Source organism: Scyliorhinus canicula, chromosome 15, assembly GCF_902713615.1.
Source record: "Scyliorhinus canicula chromosome 15, sScyCan1.1, whole genome shotgun sequence".
Taxonomy (NCBI): Eukaryota; Metazoa; Chordata; class Chondrichthyes; order Carcharhiniformes; family Scyliorhinidae; genus Scyliorhinus; species Scyliorhinus canicula.
This window is the reverse complement of record NC_052160.1, coordinates 80,207,107-80,226,611: the sequence shown is the minus strand read 5'-3', so window position 1 is coordinate 80,226,611 and position 19,505 is coordinate 80,207,107. Positions and strand designations below refer to the sequence as shown.

Genomic DNA, 19,505 nt, shown 5'->3' with positions numbered 1-19,505 from the left:
CCATTTAAGGTGGCTAGAGATAGGCTAATTTGAGGATTTAGGTAACGAAGGAATGGACGATGCTCCACATGTGGAACTTAATGAAGCTGGTGGAGGATCTTAAGAGATTGGATACACTGCAAGTGACTCTGGCAGGGAGGGTCCCAGTGGTAAAAATGAATATTCTGCCAAGGTTCCTGTATTTTCTTCAGACACTCCCGATCTTTATACCAAAGGCCTTTTTTCGGAAGACGGACACTATTATTTTGGACATTGTATGGGCGGCGAAGGTGCCACGGTTCAGGAGGACCCTGCTACAGAGGCAGCAGGGGGTTTGGCATTACTGAACCTGCTTCATTATTATTTGGCAGCGAATGTGGACAAGGTGTGGCGATGGTGGGAAGGAGAAAGGGTAGAGGGGGTTAGGATGGAGAAGGAATCTTGTAAGGGTATGGATTTGAGGGGTATGGTGACAGCAGCTTTGCCAATGGCTCCGAGTCAGTATTCAGGGTGCCCTGTGGTGCAGTCCATGGTGAAGATATGGAATCAGCTGAGGAGGCATTTTAGTTGGAGGGGATGTCGGTGCGAACGCCGTTGTGTCAGAATCATGGGTTTGTGCCGGGGGCTAGATAGATGAGGTGGAGGGAAGTGGTGAGGAATCTGTATTTGGAGGAAGGGTTTGCCAGTCTGGAGGAGCTGAGGGAGAGGGTAGAACTCCCAAGAGGGAGTGAGTTCAGGTACCCTGCAGATAAGGGATCTTGTACGAAAGGCCTGGAAGGAGTTCCCTAGATTGCGGAGATACACCCTGCTGGAGCGACTGCTGCTTCAGATGTGGAAGGGGAGAGTAGAATTGGGGATATATACAAGTGGCTGGGGGAGCAGGGAGGTGAGCGGGTGGTGAAGATTAAGGACAAATGGGAAGGAGAATTTGGGGGGGGGGGGGAGATCAATTAGGGAGTATGGAGCGAGGCATTGCACAGGGTGAACACAACCTCCACATACGCAAGGATGAGACCGATACAGTTAAAGTTGACACAGGGTACATATGACTCGGGCAAAAATGAGTGGGTTTTTCCAGGGTGTGGCAGATGAGTTTGAGAGGAGAGGGTGGGGGCCAGTGAATCACGGCCATATGTTCTGGGGTTGTGAAAAATTGGATAGATTCTGGGTGGAAGTGGTCTTAACCAAGATAGTGGGACAGGAGGTGGACCTGGATCCTTTGGTCGCGATATTTGAGGTTTCAGAAAAGCCAGAGCTCATAGATAGGAGGAAGGCCAATGTCGTGGCCTTCGCCTGCCTGATTGTCCGGTGACGAATCTTACGCGATTGGCGGTCGACATAGCCACTGGGATAGCGGCCTGGTTGAGTGACCTGTACAACTTCCTACAGTTAGAAAAGATAAAGTATGAGCCACGTGGCTCACAGAGGGGTTTGAGGCAAGGTGGACAATGTTTGTGACCGTGTTTGAGGAGTTGTTCATCATGCTGGGGGAGGTAAAAAGCGGGAAAATTGTCCAATCTTTTGGTGTCAGGAGATGTGTTTACATTTGTCATCCAATCACAATCATTTAGGTCCGTGAATTGCATTCAGCAGCAGCCGTATTCCATCCGAGTCCAAAGTGGGTAAAAGTAAACAACGTTTATTTTACAAGTTATATACAGGAGCACTGGTAGAATCTCAGCTGGTACTCTCTCCTGTCAGTCGGTTCTACATTGACCGACCTTTTATACAAGTACGAGTAAACTACCCCGCCCCTAGCAGGGAGCTCGTAACTCCTCAAGGAGCCTGGGGGAAACAATCATCCCCACACCATATGTCCCGTGCTGGTTATTATGTTTCAGTTCCTTTTCTAGAGTCGGTGAAGCTGCGGAGTGTTTTTAAGAAACTGTTGTCTCCTATAAAGCGTTAAAAAGGTTTCAAAATAGTTCAAATTTGATCCACAATTTGGGGAAGTTGAAGAAAAAAAATTAACAGCAGGTTTAAAATGGAGTTTGTTTTTTGTGCTTGGGGAAGTTTTTTAAACAAATTATGTAAAGTTTGCAATTGTGCCTCTCTTTCTGCTGACAGCTGGTTCTTTTTTTAAAATGAATCGCACAGTCTTTGGATTACTAGCCTGGCTGTAAATGATCGAGGCACTGACACGTAATCCAGAGAGAAATCAATTTTACAACAATTTATTTTTCTCCCTCTGACCATTAATATGTGATTTTGCTTTGTGTAATAGGCATAACAGGAATTTGTTTGGAACTTGGATTGATAAAGGGTATAGGAAAGAAAGCTCCAAGATGTAACAATGTCCAAATGGGGTTTGGGAATTGTTTGGGGAGGCAGTGGTGTAGTGCTATTTATTGTCACTGGGCTAGTAATTCAGAGGCCCAGGGTAAAGCTCTGGGAACCCAGGTTTGAATCCCACCAGGGCTGTTGGTGCAATTTGAATTTAATAAAAAATCTGGAATTTAAATTCTAATGACGACCATGAAACTATTGTCAATTGTCATAAAAACCCATCTGTTCACTAACGTCCTTCAGGGAAGGAAATCTGTCATCCTTACCTGGTCTGGCTCACATGTGACTCCAGAACTACAGCAATGTGGTTGACTCTTAAACGCCCTCAGGGATGAGCAATAAATGCTGGCTAAGTTTGACACAGCTCAGGTTAAACAGAAATAAAATTTAATTCACCACAGTTAATGGCCAAGTTTGGTCAGCCGATCATATGATAATGGGTTGGGGAGTCAGCCATATTATGTACAGTCTTGGCATCAGGAGATGTTTTTAGATTTGTCATCCAATCATTTTGGTCCGTGAATTGCATTCACCAGCAGCCGTATTCCATCCGAAGAATCTGGACAAAGCGTTTGTTTACGAACCCTCCCTCATTCAGGTCAGGGCATGTCTGATGACAAAGAATCCCCTGAGACTCCCTTCTCTGACCCCTTTAAACAGCCCGGTGGGCGATGGAAACACTGAGAAAGGTGTTCAATTCAGAGAAAACTCCTGTTTTCTATTAACATTAATTCTTAGGTGTTTTCTAACAGCCAAACTTTAAAACCTGGCTAAACCAACACAATTTAATCTAATAAAGAGGATTATGCATGCAGTTAAATTACACCCTTTGTTATAATCCCTATTAAGACCTATAACATTAAAAAATAAAGGAATCCCCACGACACCAGTGGAAAGAACAACCACTCGACAAGATTTCACTTTTTAACCCAAACAACTAAAATCAACATAATTGAAACATTAGCAAAGAATATTTCAAACAAAGAAGTAAATTCCACTTTAAATAGTCAATACAACAAAGGTACACCACACATAGTTACAAGCGTTTGCATTACTTCCTGCACAAGTGTGAGGCCATGAGAAATCTTTCAATCTCAGCCTCCATTTTATAGCCTCATTTGCCATCCAACCATTGTGGCCCATGAATTGCATTCACCAGCAGCCATATTCCATCTGAAAACCCCACAGTCAACACTGACAAAGCTTTTGTCTACGAAGCCAGATTCAGACCATGATAGGCCTGATGACAAAGAATCCCCAAAGGCCCCCTTCTCTGACCCCTTTAAACAGTCGGAGCAGCACGGTGGCACAGTGCTGCTTCACTGCGCCAGGGACCATGGGTCGATTCTAATCTTGGGCAACTGTTTGTGTGGAGTTTGCATATTCTCCCCGTGTCTGTGTGGGTTTCCTCCGGTTGCTCCGGTTTCCTCCCACAGTCCAAAGATGGGCAGGTTAGATGGATTGGATATGCTAAATTGTTCCTAGGTGGGGTTACAAGGATAGGGTGGGGAATTGGGCCGAGGTTAGAGTGCTCTTTCAGAGGGTCAGTGCAGACTCGAAGGGCCGAATGGCCTCCTTCATCACTGTAGGGATTCTGTGAGTCTGGAGGACACCGGGAACACTGAGAAAACTGTTACATTTAGAGGAAACATTTTCTGTTTTATCTTCACAGGAATTCTCAGCGTGTCCCAACGGCCAAATAGAAAAAACTGGCTGACCCAGCCCCACTGCCATTAGCTTTCTATTGCCCTTTGCTTCTTGGCTGTTCAACCCCAGATCGCATGGGCATTTCTTGGAACCAAATCATAAAGTCATAGAATTTATAATGCAGAAGGAGGCCATTCGGCCCATCGAGTCTGCACCAGCCCTTGGAAAGAGCACCCTACTTAAGTCCATACCTCCCCCCTATACCCGTAACCCAGTCACCCTACCGAACCTATTGGACACTGAGGTGCAATTTAGCATGGCCAATCCATCTAACCTGCACATCTCTGGACTGTGGGAGGAAACCGGAGCACCCGGAGGAAACAGGGAGAATGTGCAAATTCCACATAGACAGTCACACGAGGCCGGAATTGAACCCGGGTCCCTGGAGCTGTGAGGCCCACTATAGTTTCAAAGGGTCATCACCTAAAAAGAAAAATACATGTTTCTCAAAGCGCAAGGGTCACCACACCTTATCCTTGGGGGAAATATCATCAGCCACTGGCCTTACTCTCTAGTTATCAAGCTTGACATTTTCAAGGATTATCCATTGCCTGTTACAGGATCACCCACACTGTCCTCCCCAAGCTGATTTATTGATTCTAAATCATCAAAACAGGGTAATAACTAGAAAAAACAAATCCAGTAAGAGAGCTGAAATTACAGGGAAGCAAGAAAATCAACCTTTTATTAATATGGGGAAAAGGGTTAAATTCGTTCGCCACATCCCATCATCATTCAAACGCCCAAATTAAAGTATGCAGTGTCAAAAAACTGACAGCTTTTTACACAAGAGAATTTTATAGAAGAAAACAATTGTATCCAAGTCTAATTAGAGTCGGTTCTTACCCAAGAAGGCTGAAATACTCATCATGATCCCAAAAATACATCGTTCAGGTGGAGTTGTGCCAGTGTCACTGTGAGGGATAAACACAAGGTGGTAAGTACTGGTCTCCAGCTGGAGGCCCCAGTCTTAAAGAGAGATAGAGCCCCAATTCTCAAAGACATTTTGGTGGATGATTTTTTAAAAATTTAGAGTACCCAATTCTTTTTTTCAAATTAAGGGGCAATTTAGTGTGGCCAATCCACCTACCCTGCACATCTTTGGGTTGTGGGGGTGAGACACACGCAGACACGGGGAGAATGTGCAAACTCCACATGGACAGTGACCCACAGCCGGGATTGAACCTAGATCCTTAGCGCCATGAGGCAGCAGTGCTAACTACTGAGCCCTGTGGTGGACTAATTGTTAGTGCAGGCCTCAATGTTACCAGGCAGAAATCATCACATCAAATGCACCTTATAGGAGATTATTAATATGACAAAGAATTTCATAGAATTTACAGTGCAGAAGGAGGCCATTCAGCCCATCGAGTCTGCACTGGCTCTTTGAAAGAGCACCCTACCCAAGGTCAACAACTCCACCCTATCCCCATAACCCTGTAACCCCACCCAACACTAAGGGCAATTTTGGACTCCAAGGGCAATTTATCATGGCCAATCCACCTAACCTGCACATCTGGGGTTCAGTCAAATCAATAGAACAAAAATAAGTAACAAATTCCCTGTGGCTCTGGAGCAATAACAATCTGCCTGTACAGTGTGCAGAATTTAGAGAACCCAATTATTTTTTCCAATTAAGGGGCAATTTAGCGTGGCCAATCCACCTATCCTGCACATCCTTTTTGGATTGTGGGGGTGAAACCCATGCAGACACGGGGAGAATGCGCAAACTCCTCGCGGACAGTGACCCAGAGCCGGATTCGAACCGGGGTCCTCAGCGCCGTAGGCAGCAATGCTAACCACTATGCCACCGTGCTGCCCTGTGTGCACCATCTCAACTGGAGATATATTCTGCCCGGAATTTTCCAGCCATTCACGCCAGCGGAGGGATGTTCAAGTCCCGCCGATGGCGCACCCCTGCCATGGGTTTCATGGATGTGAAGAGTTCATTCAACGGGAAACCCCCTTGACAACAGTGGGACCAAAAAAATCCCACCAGCAGCCAATGGCGGGTCACCTCTGCCGCTGCAAACCATGTGACGGGTTGTGTGAAAATCCCGCCCATAAAGGCCAGCTCCCATGGTAGCTGGTGATTTGAAGCTTGTTACAATACCAGATATGAAGCATCTTACGGCATGTAATCAGAAACATTGTGGGTTTTTTAATTCATTCATGGGGTATGGGCATCGCTGGCAAGGCCCATCCTTAATTGCCCTTGAACTGTCTTGCTGGACCATTTCAGAGGGTATTGAAGAGTCAACCACATTGCTGTGGGTCTGGAGTCACATGTAGTCCAGACCGGGTAAGGATGGCAGATTCCCTTACCTGAAGATTAGTATCCCAGATGGGTTTTTACAATAATCAACAATGGTTTCATGGTCATCATTAGACTCTAAATACTGTGTGAAACAGGGAAAGAGTTTGGTCAAACTGCATAATGTGAGTTAAAAGGCAGAAGTTGAGCATGAATATCAAGTATGTTTAGCTATTTGCGCGCTTCAGGACTATTTTAAGCACCGCTATACGTTGAAGTTTCACATCCTGCTTCATCCAGGTGTCCTTGAGATTGAAACGGAGCGGTTGACAGTGTTGTATTCAAAGCCCAATTCACATCAGAGACCTAATAGACTTTGGCCACAGTCACAGTGATTATGTTCAATGGTGTATTCACCTCTCACCAGTACTGCACACTTTCTCAATTTGTACCTTGTCCTGGCACATAGAACATAGAACGATACAGCGCAGTACAGGCCCTTCGGCCCCCAATGTTGCACCGACATGGAAAAAAAACTAAAGGCCATCTAACCTACACTATGCCCTTATCATCCATATGCTTATCCAATAAACTTTTAAATGCCCTCAATGTTGGCGAGTTCACTACTGTTGCAGGTAGGGCATCCCACGGCCTCACCACTCTTTGCGTAAAAAACCCACCTCTGACCCACCACGCTCAATTTCCACTGAGGGGCTGGGAAATGTAGAGCCCACCTTCGGGCTGTATGACTCTCATTGAATGTATACAGGTGAATACCAAAGCAAACAAGGTAAAGGGCCAAGTGCTGGAATAAGAACAGTTAGGTGTTTTTTTTGACCGGTGCAGGCACGATAGGCTGAAGGGCCTTTACTATGCTGTATGATGTGTTATGCTGCTTCCGAGATCACAGGCTGCTACTTGATGCAGTCCTAACTAAAGGATGCTCTAGACTTTAAAATTAGTTCAACGTGTTTATTGAGCTATTAACACAGTTCTCAAATGAGTTTGACTCTCTGCTAATCGAACTGTAGTAACTCAGTCTAACTGTACCAGCTTTCTCTAAGCCAAGTGCTGGGGTGTGATGCTGCTGATCAACCCTATCTAACTCTCTAGATGACTGTCTGTGGAAAGAGGCAGGGTGTGAGTGCCTCATCCCTTTTATAGTGTTTATGTCATGCCCCCCTGTGGTGATGCCACCTTTGAGTGTCCTGACTGCCCATTGGTTGTGTCCTATTCTGAGTATTCATTGGTTGCATGTTTGCATATCATGACACTGTAGACCTCCCCTTTGACAATGACAATGTATCGCAATTGCATTGAAGCACCCCAAGATGCAATTTGATCCAGATAGATCATTTAAATAACATTGTAAAGACCATTTTGAAATGTCTGTAATGTTTCTTTTATTGTTTTGAAGCACCTCAGGGCACAACATGATCTGTGTAGGAAACCTGAATGTCTTTGTACTCTCTGTGATGGCCATTTTGAAATGTTGTCTTTTTTAAAAAATAAATTTAAAGTACCGATTCTTTTTTTTCCAATTAAGGGGCAATTTAGCATGGCCAATCCATGTACACTGCACATCTTTGCAGTGTGGGGGTGAGACCACTGTTCACCATTGATTTCAATTATCTGTCTCTAAACCAGAACGACAAGGTCAAGATTTTGTTGATGACGGCAAACTAAGGGATGTGACAGCTACATTTTTTATTAATTCATGGAGATGTGGGCATCGCTGGCCAGGCCAGTATTTATTGCCCATCGCTAGTTGCTCTTGAGAAGATGGTGGTGAGCTATCTTCTTGAACCGCTGCAGTTCATGTGGTGTAGGCACCGACAGTGCTGTTAGGGAGGGAGTTCCAGGACCTTGACCTTGCGACAGTGAAGGAACGGCTGGTGTATTTCCAAGTCAGAATGGTGAGTGGCTTGAAGGGGAACTCCTAAGGAGCCTTGGGAGTTACTTTAGTGCATCCTGTAGATGGTACACATGGCTGTCATTGTGTGTCAGTGATGGAAGGAGTGAATGTTGAAGATGAAGCAGGCTTCTTTGGCATGAATGGTGAAGAGCTTTGAGTGTTGTTGGAGCTGCACTCATTCAGGCAAGTGGCGAGTATTCCATCACATTCCTGACTTGTGCCTTGTAGATGATGGACAGGTTTTGCAGAGTCAGGAAATGAGTTACTCGCCACAGAATTCTCAGCCTTTGATCTGCTCTTGTGGCCAGCGCATCTATATGGCTAGTCCAGTTCAGTTTCTGATCAATGGTAACCTCCAGGATGTTGACAGTGGGGAATTCAGCGGTGACAATGCCATTAAATGTCAAGCGGCAATGGTTAGATTCTCTCTTATTGAGAAAGTCATTACCTGGCACTTGTGTGGCACGGATGTTACTTGATACTTATCAGCCCACACTTGAATGTTGTCTGGGTATTGCTGTTATTGGCCTGGACTGCAAAAGTATCTGATGAGTTGTGAATGCTGCTAAACATTGTGAAATTATGAACATCCCCACTCCAACCAGTGGAAAATATTCCCCAATTTCCGTTTACTTAAATTTTACTCGGGCTCCTTGATGCCACCCTCAGTCAAATGCTGTCTTCCATGTCAAGGGTAGTCACTACCACATCACCTCTGACATTCAGTTATTTTGTCCATGTTTCAATCAAGGTTGCAATGAGGTCAGGAACTGAGTGACCCTGGCAGAACCAAATTGAGCGCCAGTGAGCAGGTTATTGCGGAGCAAGTATCATTTGATGGCACAGTTGTGGCACCTTCTATCACTATTTAGGTGGGGTTACTGTGTTATGGGGATAGGGTGGCAGTGTGGGTTTGGGTAGGGTGCTCTTTCCAAGGGCTGTGCAGACTCGATGGGCCGAATGGCCTCCTTCTGCACTGTAAATTCTATAATTCTATTTTAATTCTATCAAAAGTAGACTGCTGGGGCAGTAATTGGCTGGATTGAATTTGTTCTATATTTTGTGCACAGGATGTATCTGGGCAATTTTCCACATTGTTGGGTATCTGCCAATATTGTAGCTGGACTGGAATATTGCCTTGAGGCGCAGCTAGTTCTGAAGCACAAGTCTTCAGTTATATTGCCAGAGATTGTCAGGGCCCACAGCTTTTTCAGTATCCAGTGCTTTCAGACATTTCTTGATATCACGTGGAATGAAGTAAATTGGCTGAAAATTAACATCCATGATGCTGGGCACCTCAGGAGGATGCTACATTCACTCAGCATGTCTGGTTGAAGATCAATGTTGGGCTCTGCCATCATTGAGGATGGAGATATTTGTGGAGCCTCTTCCTCCAGTCAGTTGTTTAATTGACCACCATCATTCACAGCTGGATGTAGCAGGACTGTGGAGCTCTAATCTGATATGTTGTTTCTGGGATGACTTATCTCTGTCTGTAGCATCCTGCTTCTGCAGTTTAGCATGTCCTGTGTTGCACGTTCACCAGGTTGACAGCTAATTTTTAGGTATGCCGGGTGTTGCTGCTCTCTTGTACTCTTCATTGGGGTTGATCCCCTGGTTTGATGGTAATGGGGGACATGCCAGGCCATAAGGTTACAGATTGTCGTTGAGTACAATTCTGTCGCTGCTGATGGTCCACAGTCGCCTCATGGTCGCCTAGTTCTGAGCTGCTAGATCTGTTCAAAATCTATCCCATTTAGCACAGCGGTTGTGTGACAAAACATGATGGAGGGTATTCTCAACATGACAATGGGACTTCATTTCCATGAGGACTGTGCGGTGGTCACTCCTAACGATACAGTGATGGACAGATGCACCTGCAACAGGTTGAATGGCGAGAACAAGGTGAAATATGTTCTTTCCTCTTTTTGGTTCTCTCAATACCCGGTAGTCCCAGTCTTCAGGACCTCAAAGCCAGCTCAGTTGAGGTCTCCTGGGGCAAATTCCTCCTAGCCATATACCAATGTGCCTGCCCTGCTGGTGGGACAGGAAATATGAAGGGATGGTGATGGAGGAGTCTGGCACACAGTCATACTCACCCAATCATAGCTTACAGACAAAGCCAGGTTGTTGCTGGACGAGTGTAAGGGATTATTTTCTCAATTTTAACCCTCCAATGTTAGTGTGGGGGTCTTTGCAGGGTCAACTGGGCAGAGTCTGGCTTAATTCTGATTGAACATTGCTGTAGCTGTTTGATATGCTTGGCCATTTCAGGTAATTAAGAGTCAACCACACTGATGTGGATCCAGAGTCACATGTAGGCCAGAACGGATCAAGATTAGGGCAGCACGGTAGCATTGCGGTTGGCACAATTGCTTCACAGCTCCAGGGTCCCAGGTTTGATTCCCGGCTTGGGTCACTGTCTGTGCGGAGTCTGCATGTTCTCCCCACGTGTCTGCGTGGGTTTCCTCCGGGTGCTCCGGTTTCCTCTCACAGTCCAAAGATGTGCAGGTTAGGTGGACTGGCTATGCTAAATTGCCCTTAGTGTCCAAAATTACCCTCAGTGTCAGATGGGGTTACTGGGTTATGGAGATAGGGTAGAAGTGTGGGCTTGGGTATGGTGCTCTTTCCAAGAGCTGGTGCAGACTCGATGGGCCGAATGGCCTTCTTCTGCACTGTAAATTCTATTAAGATGGAGATTTCCTTCTGGCATAAATGAACCAGATGGATTCCATGACAAGCCCATTGTTTCATGATCATCAGCATCTCTGAGATGAGTTTTTTATTCTATATTTAATTGAATAGTTTCCCCAGCTGCAGTGGTGAGATTCAAACTGCTATCTCCAACCTCCACAGTGTGGTTAGAATTACTGCCAGGTGAACATCAGAAATGAATTTAAGGGCAAACAGATGGGGTGCATGAGGGAGAACGAAATTGGATATGCGGCTTGGAATGAAATTACATAGGAGGCCTTTAGCCCCATTGTGTCTGTGCCAGCTGTCTAATCAGTCTTATCTCTTCCTTTTCTGCCTTCAAATAATAAAAGAGTAGACAGAGGAAGGGTGGTAATGATTAGAAACTGAAAAGAAATTTTGAGGCTGAGGCACCACAGATGCAATTTAATGGAAATGAAACAGAGCCCCATTCCGGGCACATTTAGTCGGATGATTCCCAGTGCTTGCAGCGGTGAGAACGACCTCACAATTAAATAGGACTCTGCTTTATTTCCGGGCCTCGGCGCGGAACGCCACGCCAAGGCCGCACTTAGGGCTCATTTCTTCAGCTCAGCTCGCCAGTGCAGGAAGAGATTGGGCAATACAGGGGGGGTTGTTGGGTTACGGGTATAGGGTGGATACGTGGGTTTGTGTAGGGTGATCATTGCTCGGCACAACATCGAGGGCCGAAGGGCCTGTTCTGTGCTGTACTGTTCTATGTTCTATGTTCTAATCATTTTTTAAATGAACACCCCATTGCAGCTTCCGGACACCCCAACTTACCAATTAGGGGATCCTCGAGCCCCCCACCCTCCGTACCCCACCTTATAAGGGCAAGGCACCTCAGGCCTAATCCCCAGCATGGGCAGGATGCCAGCCTGACACCGTGGAAGTGTCCCTGCGAGCCTGACAGTGCCATCTGGTCGCCTGGCATGTCATTAGAGGCAAAGTCATTAGATCCCACGCATTGGGTAACTCTGGCACAGACATATTCAAGTAACTATTCACTTGAAAAGGTAGATCGCGACACCTCACAAGATCTTGTTAGACTTTGCGAGGTGTGACGAGGCCTGTAAATCTTGCGAGAGGCATCACACGAAACTTACTGCCTCATCGCGTCCCAGGTCAGTCATCGTGTCCCAGATCAGGGGCGACAGGCAAATAGATTGTGCCCTACAGTATTTTGTACCGGTCTTCCGTATGGAAATGGAAGCTGTCAATACAGCAGTAATAGGGATGGTGATAGTGTAATTCAACAGGATAGAGTCACAAAGTCACAGTCATAGAGGTCTACAGCACAGCCCTTCGGCCCATCGCATCTGCGTCGATGAAAAACAGCTGCCTAACTCTTCTAATCCCATTTTCCAGGACTTAGCCAATAGCCGTGTTTGTCTTGGCATCGTAAGTGCACATCTAAATACTTCTAAATGTCATGAGGGTCCCTTTCTACACCACACTTTCACGCAGCGAGTTCCAGACTACCACCACCCGCTCGGTGAAAATCTTTTCCCTCATATCTTCTCTGAACCTTCTGCCCCTTACCTTAAATCTATTCCGCTGGTCATTGATCCCTCCACCAAGGGGAAAAGTTTCTTCCTGTCTACTCTATCTATGCCCCTCAGAATTTTATACATCTCATTCACGTTTCCCCTCAGTCTCCTCTGCTCCAAGGAAAACAATCCCAGTCTATCCAATCTCTTTTTATAACTAAAACTCAGGCAACATCCTGGTAAATCTCCTCTGTACCCTTTCCAGTGCTATCACATCCCTCCTATAATGTGGATTCCAGAAGTGCACACAATACTCTAGCTATGGCCTAACCAAAGTTTTATACACAGTTCCAGCACAGCCTCCCTGCTCTTAAACTCGGTGCCTCTGCTAATAAAGGCAAGTATACCATATCCATTGAATCCATAGAATCTCTGCAGTGCAGAAAGAGGGCATTCAGTCCATCTAATCTGCACCGACCCTTCGAATGAGCACCCCACCTCAGCCCACTCCCCCACTCTATCCCTGTAACCCGGTAACCCCACCTCACCTGCACATCTTTGGACTGTGGGAGGAAACCAGAGCACCCAGAGGAAACACACGCAAACACAGGGAGAAAGTACAAACTCCACACAGTCACCCCAGGAATTGAACCCGGATCCCTAGCGTGTGAGGCAGCAGTGCTAACCACTGTGCCACCATGCTGCCCACATTGTTAACTACTTTATCCACCTGTTCTGCCACCTTAAGGTACCGGTGTGCATGCACAGCAAGCTATTTCCCAGGGTCTTGCCGTTCATCATGTATTTGTTGCCTTGCTTGTCCTCTCCAGGTGCTTCACCTCACACTTATCCGGATTGAATTCCATTTGCCACTGATCAGCCCATCTGACCAGCTCATCTCTAGCCTCCTGTAATTGAAGGCTAATCTCCTCACTAATTCAGTAAGAAGTCTTACAACACCAGGTTAAAGTCCAACAGGTTTGATTCAAACACGAGCTTTCGGAGCACAGCTCCTTCCTCAGGTGAATTAGCACCCCACCAATTTTCATATCATCCGCAAACTTACTGATGAATCCTCCAACATTCATACCTAAATCATTTGTATAAAATAAATAATGAGGAGGTACATAAAAGATTAGTCTCTTTTGCTGACTGCTTGTAACTGCACAGTTTATCCCTTTCCCTTTTTTATTTTAACATTTGCCACACTGCAGTTCATAGAATCCCTACAGTGCAGGAGGTCGTTTGGCCCATCGAGTCCACACCGACCCTCCAAAAAAGCACTACCCTGACCCACACCCATATCTCCATAACCCCACCTAATCTTTTGGACACTATGGGGGCATTTTATCATGGCCAATCCACTGCACATCTTTGGACTGTGGGAGGAAACTGGAGCACGTAGAAAAAGATGGAAATTGTGAAGGCTTTGATCAAAATCTTCCAATTCCACTTAGCTATGAAAGTGGTGCCAGAGAACTGGGGTGGTACGGTGGCACAGTGGTTAGCACTGCTGCCTGACAATGCTGGGGACCCGTGTTCAATTCTGGCCTTGGGTGACTGTGTGGAGTTTGCACTTTCTCCCCGTGTCTGCGTGGGATTTCTCCACGTGCTCCAGTTTCCTCCCACAGTCCAAAGATGTGCAGTGGGTTGGCCATGATAAATTGCCCCCATAGTGTCCAAAAGGTTAGGTGGGGTTATGGAGATAGGGTGTGGGTGTGGGTCAGGGTAGTGCTCTTTTGGAGGGTCGGTGTGGACTCGATGGGCCAAACGACCTCCTGCACTGTAGGGATTCTATGAACTGCAGTGTGGCAAATGTTAAAATAAAAAAGGGAAAGGGATAAACTGGGCAGTTACAAGCAGTCAGCAAAAGAGACTAATCCCGAGTAAAACAGGAAGAGGGAACAATTCACGGAGGGAACATATTGGAAAGGCAGCAAGAGTTATGGGAAACTGAAGAGAGGCAGTGATAGAAACAGATGAAGAGATTTTTGTGTCCTAAACAGTCACTTCAACAGAAAGGGAAGTGTTTAACAGCTTCAATTCTAAATTTGCTTTCACCGTGCATCCTGTCTGTGTCCGGCTGATTCGCCCTTTCCTCAGCCTTCTGTATTAGTCTGACTGTATTTTTGAAAAGGATTTACCGTCACCAAAAAACAATATTACTCAAAAAAGGAGTACTTCGGAACACTCTTGAGTGCTTGAAATGATTCCAGACTGTGCTGTCTGATTGCAGCTGGGCAGGCTCTATTAAATCCACTTACAACTCCCTCCCTAACAGCCCTGTGGTATATCAACACTACATGGACAGTTCAAGAAGATCATAAGACCATAATAAATAGGAACAGGAGTAGGCCATTCAGCCCTGTGAGCCTGCTCTACCACTTAATAAGATCACGGGGGCACGGGAGCACAGTGGTTAACACGGTTGCTTCACAGCGCCAGGGTCCTGGGTTCAATTCCCGGCTTGGGTCACTGTCCGTGTGGAGTTTGCACATTCTCCCCATGTCTGCGTAGGGTTTCCTCCGGGTGCTCCGGTTTCCTCCCACAGTCCAAAGATGAGCAGGTTAGGATGGATTGGGGGCAGCACAGTGGCGCAGTGGTTAGCACTGCTGCCTCACGGCACCGAGGTCCCAGGTTCCATCCCGGCTCTGGGTCACTGTCCGTGTGGAGTTTGCACATTCTCCCCATGTTTGCGTGGGTTTCACCCCCACAACCCAAAGATGTGCAGGGTAGGTGGATTGGCCACGCTAAATTGCCCCTTAATAGGAAAAAATGAATTGGATACTCTAAATTTATGAAAAAAAGGTTAGGTGGAATGGCCATACTAAATTGCCCTTAGTATCCAAAAGGTTAGGTAGGGTTACTGGGTTACAGTGATAGGATGGAGGCGTGGGCTCAAGTAGGGTGTCCTTTCCAAGGGCCAGTGCAGACTCAATGGCTGAATGGCCTTCTTCTGTACTGTAAATTCTATGATTCCATGGCTGATCTAACACTCGCTAAATCCACTTTCCTGCCTTCTTTGCATAACCTTTTTAAAACCTACCAATCTCAGCCTTGAAAATGTTCAAGGACTCGGACTCCACAGCTTCCTGGATAAAGAATTCCAAAGATTCACCATTCGTTGAGAGAAGAAATTTGTCCTCAAATCCCCCTTATTCTGTGACTATGCCCTCTGGTCCTACACTCTCCCATGAGAGGAAACATTCTCCCAATATTTACCCTATCTAACCTGCTAAGAATCTATATGTTTCAATCATATCGCCTCTCATTCTTCTGAATTCCAAGGTAGACAGACCAGACATGTTTAATCTTTCCTCATATGGCAAGGCCTTCCATATCTGGGATAATCCTAATAAACCACCTCTGCATTGCCTACAATGATAATATATATTTCCTTCAAATTGGGGACCAAAACAGTAGTGTTCTAAATGTGGCCTCACTAGTACCTTATACAGTGTCAGCAACACCTCTTTACTTTTATACTTCAGCTCCCTTGGAATAAAGGCCAGCATTCCCCCCCCCCCCCCCCCCCCCCCCCCCCCCCCCCCCCCCCCCCCGGCCACGGAAGTGTAGAAGGTTTTAGGTTAGACAAGCAGCTTGGCTTGGCTCAGGCTTGAAGAGCCGAATGGCCTGTTCCTGTGCTGTACTTTCCCTTGTTCTTTGTTCTATTTGTGCTTGAGGTGCTGTTACCTTCAGGCCTATAGACTAAGAGCTGGGGACAGGGTGGGGGCCTGGCCCTGGTAGGGCGATCTTTCAGAGGGTCAGTGCAGATTTGATCGGCTGAATGGCTTCCTTCTGCACTGTAGGGATTCTATTCTATAATTACTTCCCCACTTCCATTCTTTAAGGGGGCTCACCACCATCTTCTCAAGGGCAATTAGGACGTGCAAGATCCATGGCCTTGCCAGTGACACCCACAGTTTGTGAAATAATTTTAAAAACCTTTAAAAACCACTAGGTTAATCCCAGAGCTGAAGGGGTTGGATTACGAGGAGAGGTTGAGTAGACTGGGGCTGTACTCGTTGGAATTTAGAAGGATGAGGGGGGATATTATAGAAACATATAAAATTATGAAGGGAATAGATAGGATAGATGCGGGCAGGTTGTTTCCACTGGCGGTTGAAAGCAGAACTAGGGGGCATAGCCTCAAAATAAGGGGAAGTAGATTTAGGACTGAGTTTAGGAGGAACTTCTTCACCCAAAGGGTTGTGAATCTATGGAATTCCTTGCCCAGTGAAGCAGTTGAGGCTCCTTCATTAATTGTTTTTAAGATAGAGATAGATAGTTTTTTGAAGGGTGTTCAGGCCGGAAAGTGGAGCTGAGTCCACAAAAGATCAGCCATGCTCTCATTGAATGGCGGAGCAGGCTCGAGGGGCCAGATGGCCTACTCCTGCTCCTAGTTCTTATGTTCTTTAAATTCAAGGATTTGTTCTGTCTCCAATTTCACATAAAAAAGACTGAAATTAGCGCAGTCATTAAATAAAACACCAATTCAGAAATCCTTCTGCTTAAAGAAAAATCCAGAAATAAAAACAGAAGTGTTGGAAACAGACCTTGCTGAGTTTTTCTCGCATTTTATTGTTTTTATTTCTGATCTCCAGATTCCAGAGTATTTTGTTTTTAATTAGACATCCAGTCTTAGTGACCAGGGAGATCTCTTGATCTATCCTTGGTCTGTGCTGAGATGACAGATCTTCAAAGGGGCAGCCAGCAGTTGATGTATCACAGTTAATCTCAGTACTCATGAATTTGAGTAGGAAAAGTCAGGCATGCTCCCTCACCACCCAATGATCCCGACAGAAAAGCAGGCATGTGAAAAATCACCTGAGCACTGATGGGTCTCAGCTGCGATTTCCCCTTCCTCCTGTGGACCTCTCCTAATATTCATTCCAGTATAAAGATTGTCCACACAGGTAAGGGGTTGGCTGTAAACCCGAGCTATGGGCAGTGCTCAGAGGAGAGAAACTCGAGAGAAAAGAAATGATCAGCATCAACTTCACTGAGCAAGTGTCCCAGGTTTCTCACACAAAGGCTCTTGGAAATCTGGAACTCTCTCCTCAAAAAGGCTCTGATTTCTGGAGACTAACAGGAGTTTTAAAAACTTTGAAGACTAGGGGCTGGATTCTCCAAAAATGGGGCTATATCCCCACGCCGGCCTAACAACGTTGGCATTTTACTATCCTTTAAAAAGTCCAGAGTGATCCTCCTACCCGCAAGGAGCTGGCAGGGCCCCAGAGTGGTACTCGCAGCTCTGGCTGCGGATATGGGCCCCGCACCACCGGTCGGGAGTCCGCGCACGTGCACGGTGGTGATCTGCAGTGGCCGCGCCGTGTGCCATGGTGGACTCGGACCCCGGACCGACATCGACAATGACCCCGAGTCCGCAGCCACCAACCGAGGTTCCCAACTGGTAATACGTGGTTAGAACCATGCCGTCGGGAACGTGACCAGTTTTGCCCGGAGAATCGCTGGGGGGCCTCTGCAATGGCCGTATAATCCACGCGTGAGTGATTCTCCAGGGACCGGGAGATTACAGAGATAGGGAGCAGTCAGACCATGGAGGGATTTAAAAACATTTTTGAGAATTTTAAAATTGAGACTTGCCAGAACAAGAGGCAATGTAGGTCAGTGAGCAGAGGGCTGATGGGTGATCTGGACTTGATTCATGAACTATAGAATTTACTGTGCAGAAGGAGACCATTCGGACCATCGATTCTGCACCGGCCCTTGGAAAGAGCACCCTACTTAAGCCCACACCTCCACCCCAGTAACCCCACCTAACCTTTTGGACACTATGGAGCCATTTAGCATGTCCAATCAACCTAACCTGCACATCTTTGGACTGCGGAAGGAAACTGGAGCACCCAGAGGAAACTCACCAGACACAGGCAAACTCCACACGGACAGTTACCCAAAGCCAGAATTGGACCCGGGACCCTGAGCGGCGTGACAACAGTGCTAACCACTATGCCACTGTGCCTTCCCTTCCCATGATGTGGATGACCTGAAGGTTATGGAGAATACAGGGTACCAAACAATCTCAGAAAGTAACGGTGCAACTGTGGGCGGTTTGCAGCAGAAAGCCCACGTCTTGCGTGTGTCCCTTCACTGTCCCAAACTGGAAAAATGTCAATGGGTCTAATTGGCTTGATCTACATTTCCTGCCAGAAAGAATTGAATTGGCTACAAGACAATCAGAGAAAAACAATTCCAAGTGTTAAAAATATCAGTCAAAATCAATAATATTGGAGTTCCATTTTAAAGAACACAAGACCATTTGGGAGAAGTTTTACTGTTTTTTTGAGTGGGTGGGTGGGGGAATTCCTGGAGAAAGGCTCAGATCCCAGACAGGTTCAACAGCAAAATCCCGCCGGTGCTAGAAATTTGCAACAAGGCAGAGAACACTGAAAAGTCTCAGGAACTCGGGCAGTGGGTAGAGAATTCATGCTTCAGGTCAATGAGCTTTGGTCAGATGCCAACTGCCATGGGGCAAGTCAGCAGTTGCGTGGAAATGGGGCTGTGCCTCGAGCAGCCGGGTGGGTGGGCGCAGCTGGTTTAGTTTCGAGGTTCTTACTGACCTGATGTAAGGCACCAAGGAGTCGATGTGTCGGAGCAGGACGGCTGTAATGAAGGAGAGGATGATGCCACTTGCTGACCAGATGACCAGTGCGGCTGGAAAGAAGCTCATCCCCTGCTGGAACCACCACATCTCTGCTGGCCCGGGGCTCGGAGGCTCCGATCAGCCGCCCGGCTTCAAACTCCCAAAACAGTCTGCAAGGATAAAGATAAAGAGCTGGCCAGGTTTTCCAGTCACTCTGAAATGAGGAGAATCGAGACACAACATCGACACCGCGAGCCTGCCCAACTCCACAGCAAGTTTATTACAGGCACACAAATCAGTTTCACTTTGTCAGTGTTCCCTCCCACACACACAGGAAACAGATCTTCCTCACTCAAGCTCTTTAACCCTCTCTTGCTGTGAAGCTATGTATGGGTGGCAGATGGGAGGGGGGGGGGGGGGGGTGGCAGATGGGAGGGGGGGGGTGGCAGATGGGAGGGGGGGGGGTGGCAGATGGGAGGGGGGGGTGGCAGATGGGAGGGGGGGGTGGCAGATGGGAGGGGGGGTGGCAGATGGGGGGGGTGGCAGATGGGGGGG

General features: G+C 46.7%; 1 protein-coding gene across 1 annotated transcript in view; it reads right to left on the bottom strand.

The window, feature by feature from the left end:
* The window catches only part of LOC119978479 (DNA damage-regulated autophagy modulator protein 2-like), a 147,661-nt gene that overhangs the window by 97,748 nt on the left and 30,408 nt on the right, over positions 1 to 19,505 (bottom strand). The window contains exons 2-3 of the mRNA XM_038820141.1: positions 18,928 to 19,120; positions 4,819 to 4,886 (exon numbers count right to left, since the gene is read on the bottom strand). Of these exons, the coding sequence (XP_038676069.1) occupies positions 4,819 to 4,886; positions 18,928 to 19,058 (199 nt within the window). The 5' untranslated portion in view covers positions 19,059 to 19,120. The remainder of the gene's footprint in view (positions 1 to 4,818; positions 4,887 to 18,927; positions 19,121 to 19,505) is intronic.